Genomic DNA, 18,616 nt, shown 5'->3' with positions numbered 1-18,616 from the left:
GCATGTGTGCGTGTGCGTGTGCGTGCGAGTAACATCTCCGTTTTTATTTTGTGGTGGTCAGAAGGAAAACGGCTTGATTTGTTAGTGACACGTCAAACATAGGCCAGAGGCAAGAAGCCAGAAGCCTGGGAGAGGAAGACAGAAAATAGACGTTTTTCAGCAGGTGGGTTGTCTTGCAGATTGCTGATACAAGGTGTTTTTATGATTGAAAGTTTTTTCTTATTTTTTATTATTTTACAGAAGCAACACAATGTATGCCAAAGAAGGTACCTGTACAAGGAACCTGTGCACAGCAAAACTACAGAAAAAGGGAAACAGGACACAATGAACTGCACGTGTGCACCAGGGCTTGACACGGGCACCTGCCAACCTGCCAAATGCTGGTAAAACTTGACTGTGGCTTGTAATACAAACCCCAACTCCGATGAAGTTGGGACGTTTGGTAAACAGTGAATAAAATCAAAATGCTATCATTTTCAAAACATTCAATCTATTCATTAGATGGAGAATAGTGAAAAGACAACATATTAAGTGTTAAAACCGAGAAAAAATATTGTTTTGGGGGACATATGTACTCATTTCTAATTTGATAAATCCAACACGTCTCAAAAGAGTTGGGACGGGGATCAGTGAAATTTAGTAAACATCCAAATAAGATAAAACAACAAAGAAGAACATTTCAAAATGAATTGTACTGACGGACAATATAGGTGTCCAGGTATAAGATCATCACAGAGAGACTGAGTCACTCAGAATTAAAGATGCAAAGGGAATAATTACCATAGTTATTACATACATTTTTGAATTCCCTTTGATTTACCACGATTGAGTGTATATAAGACATATTTTTGTTAATAAAATCATTGTATAGGTTCATGACATCATGAAATATATATTGGCTGTAGTCTCACTCTAGCACTCCAGGAATTAGAGCTATTGAAAATTGACCATATTAAGAATGCTTAATGCATGAAAATGATACAGGGGTGTAACATTCTCCTAAGCACCTGAGCTCACTTGAAATAGACCCAGAAGACATGGGAAACTGTCTTTTGCTTACAGAAGTCAGCAGAAGTTGTAGAAGTCCATTCTTTTTGACAATAATAGAGCATTGCACATCCTGTGCTACAGTAAAAATGGACCATCCAACTTGTGTTAGTGCTAGCTTCAAAAGTCAGCCTCCATGATGGCATGCGGGTGCAGTAGTGCATTGGTTAAGATGTTCTCACTCATCTAGAGTTAAATACAGTGCTGAATGGTATAAATGGGTTTTAAACAGCATGAAAAGCCACTCATGCATTATATTTTGAAGGGAGATCTTCGATTACTGCCACATAGTAAGGTCAAATTGCATTCTCTACTATGTTTTAACAGTTTGGCTCCATCATAAGGACCAGCAGGTGATAAAATGGTGGGTTTTTGGTCAAGACCTGTCACACTGTAAGCACTACAGAAAGGAACATTGCAAAACATGACAAGGAATACACCCACCATTTAAGCTGGTGAAAGCATGTCCAAGATAGGAATTAACACTGTTTTTTATATAAAATCATCTCATCGGTTAATGTATTTAACTGTTAAGTGATGTCTTTTGTTTTGTTTTTAGTCTTCCTCGACATTTGCTGCCATTTATTGTCCCCGTCCCAACTCTTTTGAGACGTGTTGGATTTATCAAATTAGAAATGAGTACATATGTCCCCCAAAACAATATTTTTTCTCAGTTTTAACACTTAATATGTTGTCTTTTCCTTATTCTCCATCTAATGAATAGATTGAATGTTTTGAAAATGATAGCATTTTGATTTTATTCACTGTTTACCAAACGTCCCAACTTCATCGGAGTTGGGGTTTGTACTTTCAGTGTCACTAGCCAATTTGGCTGGCAGCTTATTCCTTGATATGACATGCGCATCATAGTAGCCTATATTCTGCTGTTTGCCCCTTGTGTTTAAATTGTTTGCATTTAAGTTCAAGAAAGAGCTCAATAACTCAGTTTCTATTTGCTTGATATACTCCCGTGTAGAAAGCTATACACTCATCTTTCTTAGCACCTCACCGATATACATTAGACGACAAATATTAGGTTAGACATACATTATCATGATTAAGAAAAGAAAATAAAATCTGTGGCTAGTGTAACACCTGAAAGGCTAGTGCCTTGGGAAAACCATTAGCCACAGTGGCTGGTGGATGAAAAAGTTAATGTCAAGCCCGTGTGTGCACACACATGCAGATGCACACACACGTACACACTAAGCGCACACACTACGCACGCACGCACGCACGTCTACCTGCTGCTGTAGTTGACTGTTGTAATCAGAGCCCTAAATTCACTTTTTTTTACCACCAGCCAAAAATGTTGATCCTACAAAGCCAAACACACACTCACTAATGGGTCAAAGCGGCTAGTAAGTTGCTCTTTTCTACCAGCTAAACTGAAATTTCACCAGCATTTGACTGGTTGGTTGTATCTAAGAGAGCAGTGTCTACATCCATGTTATAACCTTACTGTACAGTACCGTCATAGTAATGTTGTTATGATGTAGTTAAGTATTTTCAGCAAATAGAGAATAGGCTCGCCGGCGACCGCATCTGCGGTAAGAGGATACTACACAAGGACCTGCTAGTTAAAAGTTCGAGTAAACAATCCAAATTGCTGGGCGTCTATCTATGGTACCTGCTGCTGTAGCCGTGCGTTCTCCTCCTCCAGCTGTCGGATCTTGGCCCTCTCTAGCTCCACCTGGTGTTCGCAGTCTTCGCGCAGTCGTCGCCCGCTGTTCTGCACCTCGCGCACCGAGAACTCGTGCTCCGCACGAAGCTCACGCTGCAGCCGCTGTGTCTGCACACACGTGTAACAGACAGACAATTAGTAAAAACTGTTTAGCTGTGGGCAACTCAACTTCCTTCTGTAGCCAGGAAAGGTTTCCTCTGCTCCACTGTCAGACATCCGCAATTCTAATTCAGATTCCAGGCTAAACGTTTCTCAAGCTACAGAAAGAAGTCGAGTTGCCCACAACTAACTTTGCAACTTTGCACGTCTTCACAAACCGTCCGAAAACAAAATACCAAACATTTCCTTCAATTTTCATAGTATACAACTGCGGTGGTTTGAGATGTTATGTTGTTTATGAGTATCTGCTTTGTTTTAGGCACATTTAATGCATGACTATATAGTCATTATGTGAAGGAGTAGTAGGTTAAAGCCTGCACATCCAAACGGCTGACCTGGGAGCAGGACAACCAAATTAAATAACCAGATAAAAAGAAAAAAAGTTTTCTGCTCTCATTTTTATTTTTCACCCGAAACGTCATGGAAGGTGAAAAAGTGGATCGCACTCGGTTTCTTCTTTTCTCCTTTTTTATTTTTTTATTATTTACATAGCAGCAGAAGTGTAAGAAATAAGCAGCAGAAATAAGTGGGAGCAGACAAATCCTGGTTGAAGCAGGACTTTTTTTCTTTATATAGACAGTATGTGCCCAGTGCCCATATTCCGGTGATTGCTAATGCCTGTGTGCGTGCGTTTAATAATAATTTTAATAATTGTATTTGTATAGCACTGTATCATACAAGGCATGCAACTCAAAGTGCTTAACACATGGGGGGGGAAAACATCATTGTTAGAGATGGATTTAAAAGGAGAGGTAGAGAGGAGAGGCAGAAATAGCAGGAAGGCAGAGGAAGAGGAGATAGATAGAGATTGTAGAGTCATAGGGTCAACGTAGGTTTGGACCAGGATTCTCAGAGGCGTAAGGTCAATAGTAGGCTAGTAGCTGGGTCTAGCATAAGTCATAGTTTCACCTCTAGCTCAGCATGGGCCAAGTTCTTTTCTCTCTTCTCCAGCTCAGCCAGCGTCTTCTGTAACTGCTCCTCTAAAAGGTTGTACTCTTGCTCCTACACACAGATATGGCACAGAATACAGAATTATGGCACAGTGTAACATGGCACAGAATACAGAATTATGGCACAGTGTAACATGGCACAGAATACAGAATTATGGCACAGTGTAACATGGCACAGAATACAGAATTATGGCACAGTATAACATCAACAGAATACAGTATTATGGCACAATGTACCATGGCACAGAATACAGAATTATGGCACAGTATAACATCAACAGAATACAGTATTATGGCACAGTGTAACATGGCACAGTGTAACATGGCACAGTGTAACATGGCACAGTGTAACATGGCACAGAATACAGTAGCATGGCACAGTGTAACATCGACAGAATACAGAATTATGGCACAGTGTATCATGGCACAGAATACAGTATTATGGCGCAGTGTAACATGGCACAGTGTAACGTGGCACAATGGAACATAGTACAGCGCAGAGTAACATGGCACAGAGCAACATGGCAAAGGGTAATCATTAGCCTCGCGACGCCATCCTATGTACTCCACCCAAAGATTTTGGCTCCGCACATAGTCTGGCAAAAGCCTCGAGCTCGGTTCTCTCAGTGTTTAGCCAATCAGCAAACAGTTGAGAGTGATGACGCGGAACTCATCTGCAAGCTCCGTTACTGATTGGTTAAGGTAACTATATTCACACTTTCATTTTGTTATTTGTTTGCTATTATTTCCCTATTATTTAACGCTAGGGGAGGTATAAAATAAGCTTATTTCCAAAAATGGGACAGTATAAGGCTTTCAGCAGCTGTCTGACGGACCTTTTTCTTGACCAGCGCTTCTCTCTCCCGATCCCTCTTCCTCCACTCCTCAGCCAGCGCCTGCATGTGGCTCAGCTCCCTCCTCTTCAGCTGAGAGGGAAACCACACACACGAGAGAGAGAGAGAGAGAGAGAGAGAGAGAGAGAGAGAGAGAGAGAGAGAGAGAGAGAGAGAGAGAGAGAATGGAAGGGAAGGGAAGGGAAGGGAAGGGAAGGGAAGGGAAGGGAAGGGAAGGGAAGGGAAGGGAAGGGAAGGGAAGGGAAGGGAAGGGAAGGGAAGGGGAAAGTAGAGCGGCCTGTGTGAATTCAGCGGCCTGTGTGAAAATCACAATCTCCACATCTTAACCAATTAAACAGTAAAACAATAAAATCTGTTGATTCTTTAATTCAGAGATCTTACACTTTCTGATAATTATTCATCACCTTATTCGGTTGGATTAAGAATGAAGACACCGACACAGAACGGGTTATGTTTGCAGTGATGCCCAGACAGCAAGATTTTGGTTCGAACTGAAATGCCTCAGTGGGACTTTCATGTGTATGTATGCACAGACAGCGAAACAATGATGGAGCACTTTCTGCAACATTGAATCGTAATTTAATGTACTGTTATTACTATTAATTAGAGATGTACAGGATCCAAGATCCGGTTCCGGATCTGGCAGGATAATAGGGTTTTTCAGACTATCCGGATCCGGCAGGATCTTGAGCAATGGATCCGGTATCCGGCAGTTACCTAAAAATCAAGATCTGGGGCATCTCTACTTTTCACGTAGCCTAGGCTTTTCAGTCATTCTTTCACAACCCCAATCGCTGCATGGAGGAAAAGCCCTTTGGAAACGGCCGTTGAAGGCAGTGTGGCAGTAAGCCAATGAGTCTTAAAAACAGTTTGCGGCAACGTAATAAAAAGGGCCCACGTGTGCGAGTTGGCTATGTGTTTCAACCCTTTCATAGGATCCGGTATCCGGTTCCGGATCCGGCAGGATCTTAAGCAGTGGATCCGGTATCCGGCAGGATCCTACAAATCTGGATCCGGTACATCTCTACTATTAATCCTCACCACCAACATAATCATCATTATCATCCCCACCACCATCACCATCATCTGACCTGGTCATCGAACAGGTCCTCCTGCATCTCCTTCCACATCTCCAGCTCCAGCGCAGCTCTGTACTCGGGCGTCTCCCGTGGCTCAGTCAAACCACCATGAGAGGCAGCAGGGGGCGCCACCGCACCACCGCTAATCGGCTGGACTGGATTTCCACTCTGTAAAAAAACGTGTCAAGAGCATTTTCACATTTTCAAATCCAATGTCCCGACATGTAATCTCCTCATACTGTATGTAAAGCTTCATCATTCACACACACACTTCACCCGTTTACTGATTGGTAATGTTATCTGGCAACATGAGTGACCCCGTCCCAGGAAATGTGAGTTGAGCAAAGGTTTACGCAGAGCCGCTGCCAAGGTTTTGGAGGCCCTAAGCATAACTGCTGAGGTGGCCCCCCTCATAATAAATATTAATAATAATGTTAATAATCCACAAACTAATAACTATATGTTTTGTAATGTAATTCAATATTTTTTTCATGGCGTTTTTTTTAGTGAATCTCAGCGTACGAGGTCCCAATTTTTGGGGGCAAAGTGGTTGGTGCCCCAAGCACTGGTTGGTGCCCTAAGCACTCTGCGTACTCTGCTTATGTCTAGCGGCGGCCCTGGGTTTATGGGTGGCAAGGCCAGACAAATCTTTCTGAACAATGACTACAAACACTGCAACAATGACTATAAAAACTGTAAAATGACTATAAAAACTGTAAACAGTTCCCTGATAACAGACCAGTGAAGAATCAGAGACGAGGATGTCTTTGTCTCTGACAAGACCGAGGTCCTCCAAGGTGGTGACGTAACTCAGCTCGGCCACCTTCTCACTGGATCTAGAAAAACAACAATTAAAGACACAATGTGTCATTTCTTTACCCATGGGTTTTAAGCACAGTCTCTCTGCGTCACACTTACAATTTCAAGTGAAAAGTAATATAATGACTTACTATATGTTACATAGATCATCTACTGTATGAGCTAGACAGGATAATTTGTAGAAAACCTACACCTGTATAACATTAAATTAAGGTTAAATTATACAGTCCCTCCAGTTTTTCGCGATTCAGCGATCGCGTGGATTCATGCAAATTCAATGATATTCCGCATAATTTCACGATGCCACGTAATTCCTGTAAAGCCGCATTTTTCCCGCAAAATTTCCCCATTTGTCCCCTTCAACATTCTGTGGCAGGGGTGCTCAATAGGTCGATCGCGGTCGGACGCTTAAGGATACCCTAAGGATACCCAGAATCTGACAGACTAAGTTCAGGCGTCTACACTGTAGGCCTAAATAGACCACAAACACAACGACGTCTTCAGATAAGGAGGATAACTGTCAAGCGCCTCACTCAAACTCCATAAGTCATAACATCGGAACACAAAAATAGGACGACACGAGACGTTTGCCGATACCGTGCGCTATATGTTCAGTTAGTACAGGCAGCGTCACCACTCGAAAGAAACAGCCAGAGAAGAAAACAACAGCCCGAACACCGGCAATCCCCTGCTTTTTTTCATATGCTCTGAGAAGTGCAGGCAAGATGCAACTCCCGCATTGAGCGTGGAGTTGGCTACTTCGATTAGATTTCATTGGCACGCGTTCGAGGGGAGAGTGAATGCGGTGTGCCTGTTTAACCTGAGTGCAGGCGCGTCTTCTCAAATGGTCTGTTCAGCGCAGCCGCTAGACAGAGAGCGCGCTTTTCGGTCCATTCAGTAGATGTCTCCGTTATTTTTTGGAACTAGGGATGTCTGTAACGTACACGAAGACAATATCATCCACGTGAAAACGCCAAACGCCCGCAAACCGCTGTTCTGTCTACTTCTCACAGCGGCATTAAAAAAGTCCTCCATGAAATCCCAAACCAACATCACTTCAAATAGGTGACAGCAAGCATGCACACATGAAATAACACTTCAGGGAGGGAGAAAATTGCTCTGCACTCATATTAAAGTGAAAAGGGGATTACATAAAATCTGTCCAGAAACCAAGAGGGCATATAAACTCATTCTCTCTAACAGGAGGAGGGCAACATCATGTAGGAACATGACGGCTCTTGTGTTCCTGTATTACAATCAGAGAGTTCAGTGTGGTGTCTTGGAATCAGATGAGCCAATTGAAGTAGACATCTAAATTGGACAGTCTTATTTTCTTTTTTTTCCACTGTAAAAATGTTTTTCTTCTGCACTTTATGAGTGGGTGTGTTATCACTATTGTGATGAACAGCTTTGTAGTGTGACAAGTGTTTTTCTACCGAGTGTTTTTCAACACTTTTGTGTGTTTTGTACTTGTAGTGTTTTACTCCTAATATTCAAAATGTGGCTGTATGTGCAGTGGTTTTCAGTTACCAAAAAAACCCAGAAAGGGGTGCAAAATCTTTGCAAAAAATGAGAAAATGCCGCAAAATCTTAGCAAAAAATGAGAAAATGCTGCAACAAAATCAGACATTTTGACCGCAAAAATCACAAAATCCCAGTGGAAAATCCTGGAGGGACTGTATATACTGTATCCACACATTTTTTATTGTGTACTTTTATCTCTTCATCCATATTAATCTGTCCTGTTTTGTCTGTGTCCTGTCTGTAAATGTAAGTGTGGCGTGTGCTGCCGCCTTGGCCAGGGCTCACTTGTAAAAGAGAATTTTATTCTCAATGTGATTTTGTTTCCCTGGTTAAATAAAGGTAAAATAAAAAATAAAAAAGTACAGTACAATGTGTATATATATATATATTGTTTTACCCATGTGTTTTAAGCACAGCAAGTCTCTGTGTGTGGCTCTGCCTCCAGTGCTGCTGTCCAGCGGGCCCCATGAAGCGCCTCCTCTCGGCGGTGAGCAGGTGGGACAGCTGGATGCTGGCGGTGCCTAGCAGCACGTCCCTGGAGCTCACGTCCCTATGCCACATATCCACCACCAGGGGCACCCTGGAGCACAAGAGGGGTGACGCACATGCACGCACGCACGCACGCACACACACGCAAGCACACACACACACAATGTAACATGCTACACACGCACATCCGTAACTAGGGATGCAAACGATTAATCGATTAATCGACTTTAATCGATCAATGCGTTAATCGATTAAAAAACATTAATCGCAATTAATCGACAATTCAACTGACAAGACACTCAGGTGAAATGGACATGTGAAGAGTGTGTGTGAAGAGCGGTGTGAATAGTTTTGAATATTTAAATCACCTTTGGATTAAAGAATTAAAATAGAATTAATTTAAATGTGGTATTTTATCTCAATTTTTAATAAAAATTTGTAGATTTAGTAGGTTTTTTTCGAGAAACATTGAGATTTCGGTGAGAAAACGCTGCTTATCAATTAATCGGAAGTCGATCGATAAGGCTATCAACTAATGATTAATGAATTAATCGATAATTTGCATCCCTATCCGTAACACAACTATAACATGAAATTGGACAGAATTCTTCTTTAAACAGCACCTTAAAGGAGAATTTCGGCCATTTAGGCAAGATATCTTATCTGATTCTGGATGTGGATGTGGATATTTGCGGATTGAACCACATGTACACAGTTCTATGAGAACTATAAAGAAGATGGCAAAACCGATTTATTAGTACAGTGGTGGAAAACAATGTAGCAAAGTATTAGTGGAAAAGTGTAAGTGGGTAAACCAACCAACTCAGAAAGGGATCAGATATGTTCTACATTGCCATCGCTGTATTTGAATGAGACAAGGGGTATATTCCAATATGCTACCTTGTGTCCTCCACTTGTGCTTGTAGCCTCGCCCCGCCTTCTGGCCCCACCTCCGTGGAGAAAATGATAAAGTTTCCCCACTGTCAGCCTAGCCAAAACAATGATCATCATGACATATTACTTCGTGGTACGAGGCCACAAGCACAAGTGGAGGACGCAAGGTCACATATTGGAATGCAACCATTGCTTAACATTAGAGCACTGATGCACACAGGACTCACTTCCAGTAAGACTCAAAAGACGTTACGACAGGGTTTTTTAACATAGAGAAGATAAGATAGAATATTCATCCTTTAGGAAAATCGTTCTGTGCTGTTTACAGAGCGTCTGATACAGTTACAAAAACACACAATAGACACAGCACCCACCCCCACCTCCCTCTAAGACAAAAAGAAAGGTTGACAATATGACAAAAAAACTCTCATTTTTAATGTTTTTTTGCCTTTTTATGCCTTTATTGTGACAGGACAGTTACAAAGGGACAGGAAATGAGCGGGGAGAGAGAGAGAGACGGGAAAGATTTGACAAATGGCCTGGGCCGGAATCGAACCCGGGTCGCCGGCGTAGTAACCCAGTGCCCTGCCATTAGGCCAAGGCAGGGCCTAAAAAACGCAACTTAAACACAGTACAACTTAAACAATGCTAAGGTGTTTACCTGAGGAAAGTGTCCTGGAGTTGCTGTGGCAGTGCTGCAAAGTCAAAGGCACAGTAGGACTGGGGCAGGAACACCTCCGTCCCCCTCTTCACCTCCACCGGGGGACTGGTCATGATGGGGGCGGCACTGCCAAAAAACTGGTACGCATATCTGTGTGGCGGCCGGAGAGGTTCAACTATATTAACATCAAATGATTGTTTAATCGCTTTCTCTCCTGAATATACTGTAGCACCATTTCAGACAAACAACAGCTATCAACTAAGTACTCAATAAAAACAACATTTAAAGTGTGCCAAGAAGAACATTATAATTCAAGCTGTCTCCCACCTCAGGGTGCAGTTGACTGGGAAGCCTGTGTTGAGGTCGCGAACACTGCGCAGGTCCATGGAGAAGCAGTAGTGGTGCGCTGAGGGGGGAATGGCCACCTTTGGAGCAGACACAGACACGGAGCCCTGGGGGTCTCCTTCTGCATAACTCTGTGTGGGAGGAGCAACTGAAGTGGAGGGGCACGCCTCTGACAAAATATGAAACAAGAAAAAAAATACATAAAAGGTTGTGTGGGTGGATGATTGAAGATTCCATAACCATTCTGTAGCTAAACATGATTTCTGTTGTGTTTTATATAGCATTTTGTAGGTTTTTTTCTCTCTTTCATTCGCAAAATTCAATTCAAACTTCTGAGTTTGTTTAGGGTGATTTTAAGAACAGATATGGGCATGCTCATAAATGGCCATTCTTAAGCTGGTTCAGACAAAATCCAAATGAGCCAAATAACGGAGACAGCAGCAAAAAATAAATAAATAAATAAACAGTGAGGGGGACTCTAAAACATTGCAGACAACTCAGAAAAGGGGCTTGATGTTCAAGATAGTGCACATGCCCTTTAACAAGAAGACATAATGAACGCAATGCACTCATAATCCTTTTTGTATGTGGATATAAACACACCGACTGTCGGTAAAAACAAAACAACTTGATGCGTGACACAGCCTCTTACCAGGCAGCAGGTTTGTCCTTGGCAGCTGCTCTTCCTCATCTTCCTCCTCTTCCTCTTCCCCCCGCAGGCTCTCTGCATCACTCTCTGTATGGACCGCTTCATTGGTCACACCACCCAACCTGTGACCAGGGCTGCCAAAGTTTCAAGTAAGAATTAAGAGGAGTTAACATGACAAATCAACAGGATATGTACACGTTAAGATAGCCTGCTCTTACATCTTTCATTGGTACAGACGGTCTGATATTGAGAATTGTATACTAGCGGCACGGGAGGGGTGAGTTTTGGTGAAGTTTGAAATGTGCATCTGATTTCAACCAATTGCTGACGTTTGGTCGTGAGTGACATGCAATCTGCGCATATGTAATGAGTCATCGTTGGCCCTCCTGCCCCGTCTGCTGATTGGTCATTTGTCTGGCGACAATGTCCTCTAAAGAAGCGCGCCCAAGCGTAACGTGGAGAGAAATGTGAATTGAATGGAACATTTACAGATGGCAAGGCATTAAAAGGTCCAGTATGTAATTTTTGTCTTGAAAAAAATAAATAAAAATCGAATTCTACCTGCCACCGCCTGGAGGAGGGCAAGGTGAGGGTGAACCCGACCGTGGAGCAAGCGTAGCTGGAGCAGGGGGCCCAGCAGACGGCCCAGCTGCCATGGCTGGTGGTAGAACAGGTGACAAAGGACGCTCGTCGGTCGCCTCAGCCCCTTGGACCATCTGATGTGCATTCCCAGCTTCCTGTCAAAATAAAATCAGGGGCTCTTTTTGAAACTTTGAAGGATCCAGTATGTGTCAAGGCAACAAATGATTATTTGAATAGTGCATTTCATACACAGACTTGGTTGAATGTGCTTAAACTACTAAAATTACGCACTGGTCCTTTAAGTCTCGGTTTTAAAATTTTCAAATGTTGCGGTCAATTCACCACATTTCCAAGTTAGTACCTGGGGCGGCGCTGTCTCTTTCCTAAGTGTGACCGAAACCCCCACGGTGGGCTGCAGATCAGTGGGTACAGAGGGGGGATTAGGCTTGGACTGGCCTTGGGGGTGGAGGACGAAGGCCCCCTCCACGGTGGCTTGATGGGTACTCAGAGGGGTACTGGTCAGGCCTAGAGTGGAGAGAGACACCTCAGCACTGCCCAGAGAGTGGCTCCCACAGCACAAGTGAATCTGGGGAAAAAATAAATACATAACTAAATAAACAAATAAATAAATAAATAAACAAAAAAACAAACAAACAAACAAACGCAGTCAGCAGAGATGGCAGCCTGGCAGCTGGCCAACGCTGCGAGCGACTTTTTAACATCACATGAAGCATACTTAGATACTGCAAGTAAACAGTGTGTGCGTCTGTTTTTTCCCCCACTAGATTGTGCTGTTGACTGCGCGGTAGGTGCAAATGAGCCTCTCCCTACTGTGGACGCATGCACTGTGTAATTCCTGGGAACTGTAAATATAGTCTGTTTTATTTTATTTATTTTTTTACCTCTAGATTGGGCTGTTGACTGAGGTAGGTGCGCAGGACCTTCTCGTTACTGCGGATGCGTACGGAGGCCCTCTCCGGCTCGAAACTGGGCGTCACCACGTTCTGGAAAGGCTCGCTTGTGATGTCGTTTCCAAAAAGGGTGTAGTAGAAGAAGAAGTCTGTGCCCTCCGTGGACAGCCGAGTTGTCTGCCCTATTAGCTAAAGCAAAGGAATCGACAGAAAAAAAAACCATGAGAGTTCGACAGAAAAAAGTTTCTCCTCATTAGCCCTTTGAAGTCATGTTAAACGAGACAGTCTAGACTGCCGAGAACATTTCCACAATGTTAAGTTCTGGAGGCAAACAGGGACGATCAAACATCTGGAAAGAATAGCATCTTTCAAATGACTTTTACATTATGTACGTATATTTAAAAAACACTGCATTATGATACATTGTAACCAATCGTTCAAAAAATGTTTTGCCATGAATTCACTTTTTTTGTCATAATGTGACAACGACTCTGGCTTGCCGACCTGGGACATTTAAAAATGTACAGTAATTCTGATTAAAAAATGAATGGATATAGATAATTAAAAAAAAAAAAAAACACTGTATACTGTAACTTCTATGACATTTACAACCACTCTATCTCTCTACCCTTCTATAGCAAAAATATTTTGGGAGAATTTTTATTATTATTTTTTTAACATTTTCTTACTACTGCGTTGCCAGAGAAAAAAATACACACTGGATGAAGGCTGCATGAGTATGGGTTACCTGCTCTAATTTGGATGCACAGGCTACTGTGACGGAGAGGACAAACATGTCTGTGCAGCTGTCAGCGTTGCCGAGCTGATGGTAGCCCTCCTCTTCATTCAGGACCAGCTGCAGCTTCCCCATCGCTACCAGAGAACTATTTTTCCCTGAGGTGGAGAGAGGAGAGGGAGAGGATAAGAGGAAAAAGCAGATGAAGGTCCATATAGGGTCTTGCGTTCTCGTCCGTTTCAGAGACACAAGGACAGCTTTCTTCTCAGAAATATAAAAATTTGCCCCTCAGTTTTTATCCAAATATGGCTTCAGACACAATCACACCATGACTGATCAATGTAATGGTGTGCCACTAAAGTATTGGCTCCTCACTACAGAGAACACACATCAGGACGTAAAGGGTCAGTCATGGCCTAAGGTGTTCTTAAGATCAGAGGGTTCGAATCCCACCCTTCCCTACCCCTCAAGCCATGGCTGAAGTGCCCTTCAGCATGGCACCTAACCCCAAATTGCTCCAGGGACAGTAGCCAACACCTTCTATCTAAATACCTGTAAGTCGCTTTGGGCAAAAGCGTCAGCTAAGTATAATGTAATGTGAAGGGTGTAGCCTTTTCAAAACCAAATGATGACCTCTACACTGCAGAGTTCCCACCACTCTACTACAGTACTCTACTACTACACTCTACTTTCAAATCTAGAAAATCATGTTGGATGATTTCCCTCTTAGCACCCCAACACTTTAGTGGAACATACAGGGCTCTAAATTAACACCAGCCAACTGGCCAAATGCTGGTGAAATTTCTTTATGGCTCGTAGAAAAGACAAACTTACTAGTCAATTTAACACATTAGTGAGTGTGTTTTGGGCTATTAAGATTAACATCTAATAGCCATTTTGGCTGATGATAAAGTTAATTTAGAGCCCTGGGAACATACAGATACTTTTCCCCTTAAGACACCACAATCTTGATTTTACTAGCTGTACAGTATGCACCTCTTCCTATTTAAGACACTGTTCACCTATGAGTTCAATATGTTTTGGAATTAGTCTTGGTTTTGAAGTAGTTAAAACATAATGATTGCAATTGTGAACTGGGTGCCCATCATTTCTTGCTAGGGAAGAAATTTATTGAACCTATCTGACAAATGTGACCCATAAAAAAACAAAAACAAAATAAAATCAGTCTTTTAAAACTAAAATGCACTGGACTGGACCTACCTTGTCTTGGTGGTGCTTCTCTTGGCTTTGGTGCCTCAGGGTTTTGCTTCTCGTCGTTCTCCAGCACCATGGCCAACAGCAGCTCTGGCTTCAGCTTGGTGTACTTGCTGCTGAGCAAGGGGAACCACTTTGGGGGCTGAGGAAGAAAGACAGGCCCACACCAGTGCATGCAGCACACACAGAGAGGTTTACATACATTCATTAATTACATTACAATACATTACATTACAATTAGAAGGGGCTTTTATCCAAACTGACAGCCAATCATTACAGGGTATGGGATACAAAAAGACAGGGTGATGGCAGTGCATGCACGCACTGATATTTTTTGTGATGATTTAATTAATAAAATAACACAGCACAAGTCAGGTTGGCTTAATAGAGGCTGTAATTAAATAACAACATACCTGTTTTACTTCTGTTATTGATCGTAGGTCGAGAATGATATAACCGACACACTCTCTTTGGCTCGTAGTGGAGTCTACAGCAAAACATTGCAGCTTGATGGGAGTCCGCTGAAGTCTACAACAGGGATCATGGGCAGTGGAGATGGTAGGAGATTAGCCTGCTGCTTCTGCCGCCCATAATACCCGTGATATCATGGCTATATGTAGATGGTCTTTCGGTCTTTCAACGGTGACACATTAGAGTTTGTAACCTTTTTTGTGGCAACTTTTTTGTACCAGTGCATTTCATATCCAACTGCAGCACACTATAATAGCTTTTCCAGGCATGATTGTCACATGTATCTGATACCGGTTAACCCCCCGCGCCCCACCCACCTTGACTAACAACTTTTCTGTGTGAAAAACTGCACAGAATGTTATGTTGCAATATCGTTACATAGCTTGTTACCCTGTACCTAACGACTGTAGCGGCGACAACAAAATAAAGTGTAACCCATGCAGGGCTGTCCTAAACGATTATTTTTCTCCCGATTAAGCTATTAACTATTTTTTTTCGAATAGTCGATTAGTCAAACGATTAATTTTTCAAGTACTCTAGAACTTTAATCTTCAAGGAAATTGGAAAAAAAGAAAGAAACCGTTAAAATTAGGTCCCTGAGCTCACAATGAGCTTTAAATCATGATAGTAGCTTATTTACTCTGAGATATAACGTCCAATTCATACGTGCTGGGCAATGTTAGGTTTCAATAAAGTAATAAAGCATTAGTAAAGTAAGCAAAAAAGCATTGAATTAAATGAAACGATTAGTCGACTATGAAAATTCTTGTCGACTAATTGTTATAGTCGATTAGTCACAATTAGTCGATTAATCATCCCAGCCCTAAACCCATGTAACCTGTGCTGGTGCAGAGTCCTGCGGTCCAGTTCCCACGCCAACTCAGTGCAGAACTGTGGCTGTTCCCGGTGGTCCACAGGGTCTGTGAACAGCTGTTCTCCATCAAACTTTGCCTGCACTGTTAAGGTCTGGCGAGGGATCTTTGGAAAGTGACGACCTAAATGAAGATAATGCAAAACCAGCAAACTTTCATATCTGATGATAATATTATATGGTCCATTAAAAGTCCAGTAGACAATGTGTAGCCTAATATTCAATCAAATGTGGCTAAAAGCGTGTGGATCCTAGGGGGGTGCTCTGGCGCACAATAATACACCCATGGTGTACTGTCAATCATGGGTATCAGGTCGAATCCAGCCAGGGTCATTTCCCAACCATCAACTAGGCTTTACCAACCCTGAAGTTCCACAACTCTCTCCTATTAAATGCCACACTGTCCCATTCCAATAAAGGTAAAACGCCGAAAATATATACTTACCACATAAACTAAAATATACAAAAAGCTATGCAAAATACAAAAAGCTTCCAGTAGTGGCTATTGGAATTAAAAATCAAGCACAACAGTATGTAGCCTACAACACAGAGCCCTTTCAGGTCATCGGTTGAGTGTCAACTATGCTGTTCTACACATTGTCCGAGGACCAAAAACCAAATAGTCTAAACATCTCAATCTTACTGCAGAACCTAAAACGCTGTCTCACATTCTGACTCACTTGTTCCTTACATACGGTTGTGCGGTGGTGCTGAGGAAACCATTGACAACACACGCCAAACACCAGCATCAGTCATCAACGTCATTAACTGAAGTCAAAGCAGTTTGGGGCAGCCCATATCCATGGCTCCTCAAACTAATTACAGGTTGAACAACCACAACTGACACTTAAGTCTGTGGAATGGAAAAACAAAACAAAAACAATCACACAAAAAGATTACGAAGATTGCTTCTTTACCTTCGAGAATGGAAACAACGATGAGGAGATGATCGGATTTGGAGGCCATTGCTAGGTCGCTAGCAATGGTTGTAAAATACGATACCTCGCTCTGCCAATGACACGACTTAAATTGTTTAGAATAAACATGTGAACATCTATTTGATCTAAAGTGGCATGGTATTTGCCAGTGACCACACGACCGCTACATCCCAAAACTCAGAGAAGAGAGGAAAGTAAGAGAAGTAATCAGGGCGCTTGTGTTACCGCCTCTATGGCATTTCAAAACAATTCAACTTCCTGTTGTAGTTCTTACTCGTCGGTGTTTTACGGCAAGCGGCATGTAACACGCTACACTGCTGCCATCTACAGGCCTATAGTGCACTAGTGTTAACCTATGTCAAGTCACAGACCTGTATTAACCTAGACTGGCAATGGGCTGTTCTAGCCAGTGGCAGCTTTTCGGATTGACAGGGCGCAGCCATCTTTGCCTTTTTCGCGCCCTGTGGGCGCCTCCCACAGACGTAGCCCCGCCTAGTGGAGACTATCGCAGCTGTGCCCCATAGGAATGCATACGATTTCAAACGGTGATTACAACGTTATCAAAGTGGGTTTCAATCATTTTTTGTAAGATTTTGACAAGTCGTAACGTCTAAATTCTCACTCCACTAATGAAATAACCCTCACTACCTCCAAATGTTTTATTAGAGAGCCTGAAGCTGAGCGGTCTTGCCAGATCGGGCGGTTTCCCGCCCAATCGGGGCCGTTTAGGAAAGCGGTCTGTGGGTAAAAATGGACGAACATAATCAGTATTATCTGGCAACCCTGAAGCCGACTGTTTTCGTTGCCGCTTATGCAGGTTTGTGGATATTTGTGACACTGAATCGGCCATGCTTACGTGTGTAAAGCTTATTTTATGTACTTAACTCAGATGTAATGACAACTGTGTATATAGGTATGTATATTTCTTAAATAAGCCGTACGTTTTCAGTGAAGCTACCGGTAACTGTGCTATTATTAATAACCCCCCCCACCCAAGGACGCTGAAGGTAACCTAGCAACAACACGGCACAGCACATTGCAGCTGTGAAAATAAGGAGCCACTTGAGAGCGAGACTTTTCTAGAACATTAATTTATACTAGAGCTATTGTTCTAAAGACGTTACACATGGCCTGACCCAACTTAACTAGTGAACCAGTGTTGCAAAAAAAATATTTTTAAAAAACCCCATCGGTGCATGACGTCATTACGTAATTACGGGAGTCTCCACCAAGATGGCAGACTACGATTCTGAGGCTCTGAGAAATCCGAAAATTTCGAGGGGCATTGCCAGTCTAGGTTAATACAGGTCTGTGTTCAAGTTCCCTATCGCAGTGGACTGCGATCTAACACATGGGACGTGACGTATGCACGGATCCAATCGAAGCACTTTCTACCAAAGAGGCTTGAGACAAGAGGGCTTACTCACGTCATAACAGCGTAGTAGGAAATGATGGCGAGGGGAGTACGGAAATGTTATTCACTGTGGAACAGGTCATAGGACAGCGTGAATGTCTGTCAGCTGTCCTTAATTACCCCCAGCAATTACTGCTGACCAACAGCTGCCGTTACTTGGCCACAAATTATCCATCATGGTGTCGCCCCCACTGACCATGTGCAAGGGAGTACGAAAATGGCATCCATCGCACCCACTGACCAATGACCATGCGTAAGGGAGTTAATTTTCCATCCACTCGTGTCCTCAGGCAACGCCCCCGTACTACACCGTGGCCAATGCAT

General features: G+C 42.7%; 1 protein-coding gene across 1 annotated transcript; it reads right to left on the bottom strand.

Moving 5' to 3' along the window:
• Window positions 1-2,677: 2,677 nt before the first annotated feature.
• LOC134444590 (centrosomal protein of 120 kDa-like) lies at window positions 2,678-17,099 on the bottom strand (the record flags this gene model as incomplete). The annotated part of the gene is made up of 17 exons (XM_063193850.1): window positions 16,858-17,099; window positions 15,908-16,064; window positions 15,012-15,126; window positions 14,605-14,740; window positions 13,396-13,541; window positions 12,639-12,836; window positions 12,098-12,322; window positions 11,716-11,891; window positions 11,158-11,288; window positions 10,488-10,674; window positions 10,161-10,310; window positions 8,514-8,696; window positions 6,513-6,609; window positions 5,786-5,941; window positions 4,677-4,766; window positions 3,800-3,892; window positions 2,678-2,839 (listed from the first exon to the last, which is right to left on the bottom strand). Coding segments are annotated over exons 1-17 (2,451 nt in total), but the record flags the coding sequence as incomplete, so codon positions are not given.
• Between the last annotated feature and the right edge of the window lie 1,517 nt (window positions 17,100-18,616).

The sequence above is a fragment of the Engraulis encrasicolus genome, unplaced genomic scaffold, assembly GCF_034702125.1.
Source record: "Engraulis encrasicolus isolate BLACKSEA-1 unplaced genomic scaffold, IST_EnEncr_1.0 scaffold_611_np1212, whole genome shotgun sequence".
NCBI classification, from domain to species: Eukaryota; Metazoa; Chordata; class Actinopteri; order Clupeiformes; family Engraulidae; genus Engraulis; species Engraulis encrasicolus.
This window is presented reverse-complemented; position numbering and strand designations above follow the sequence as displayed.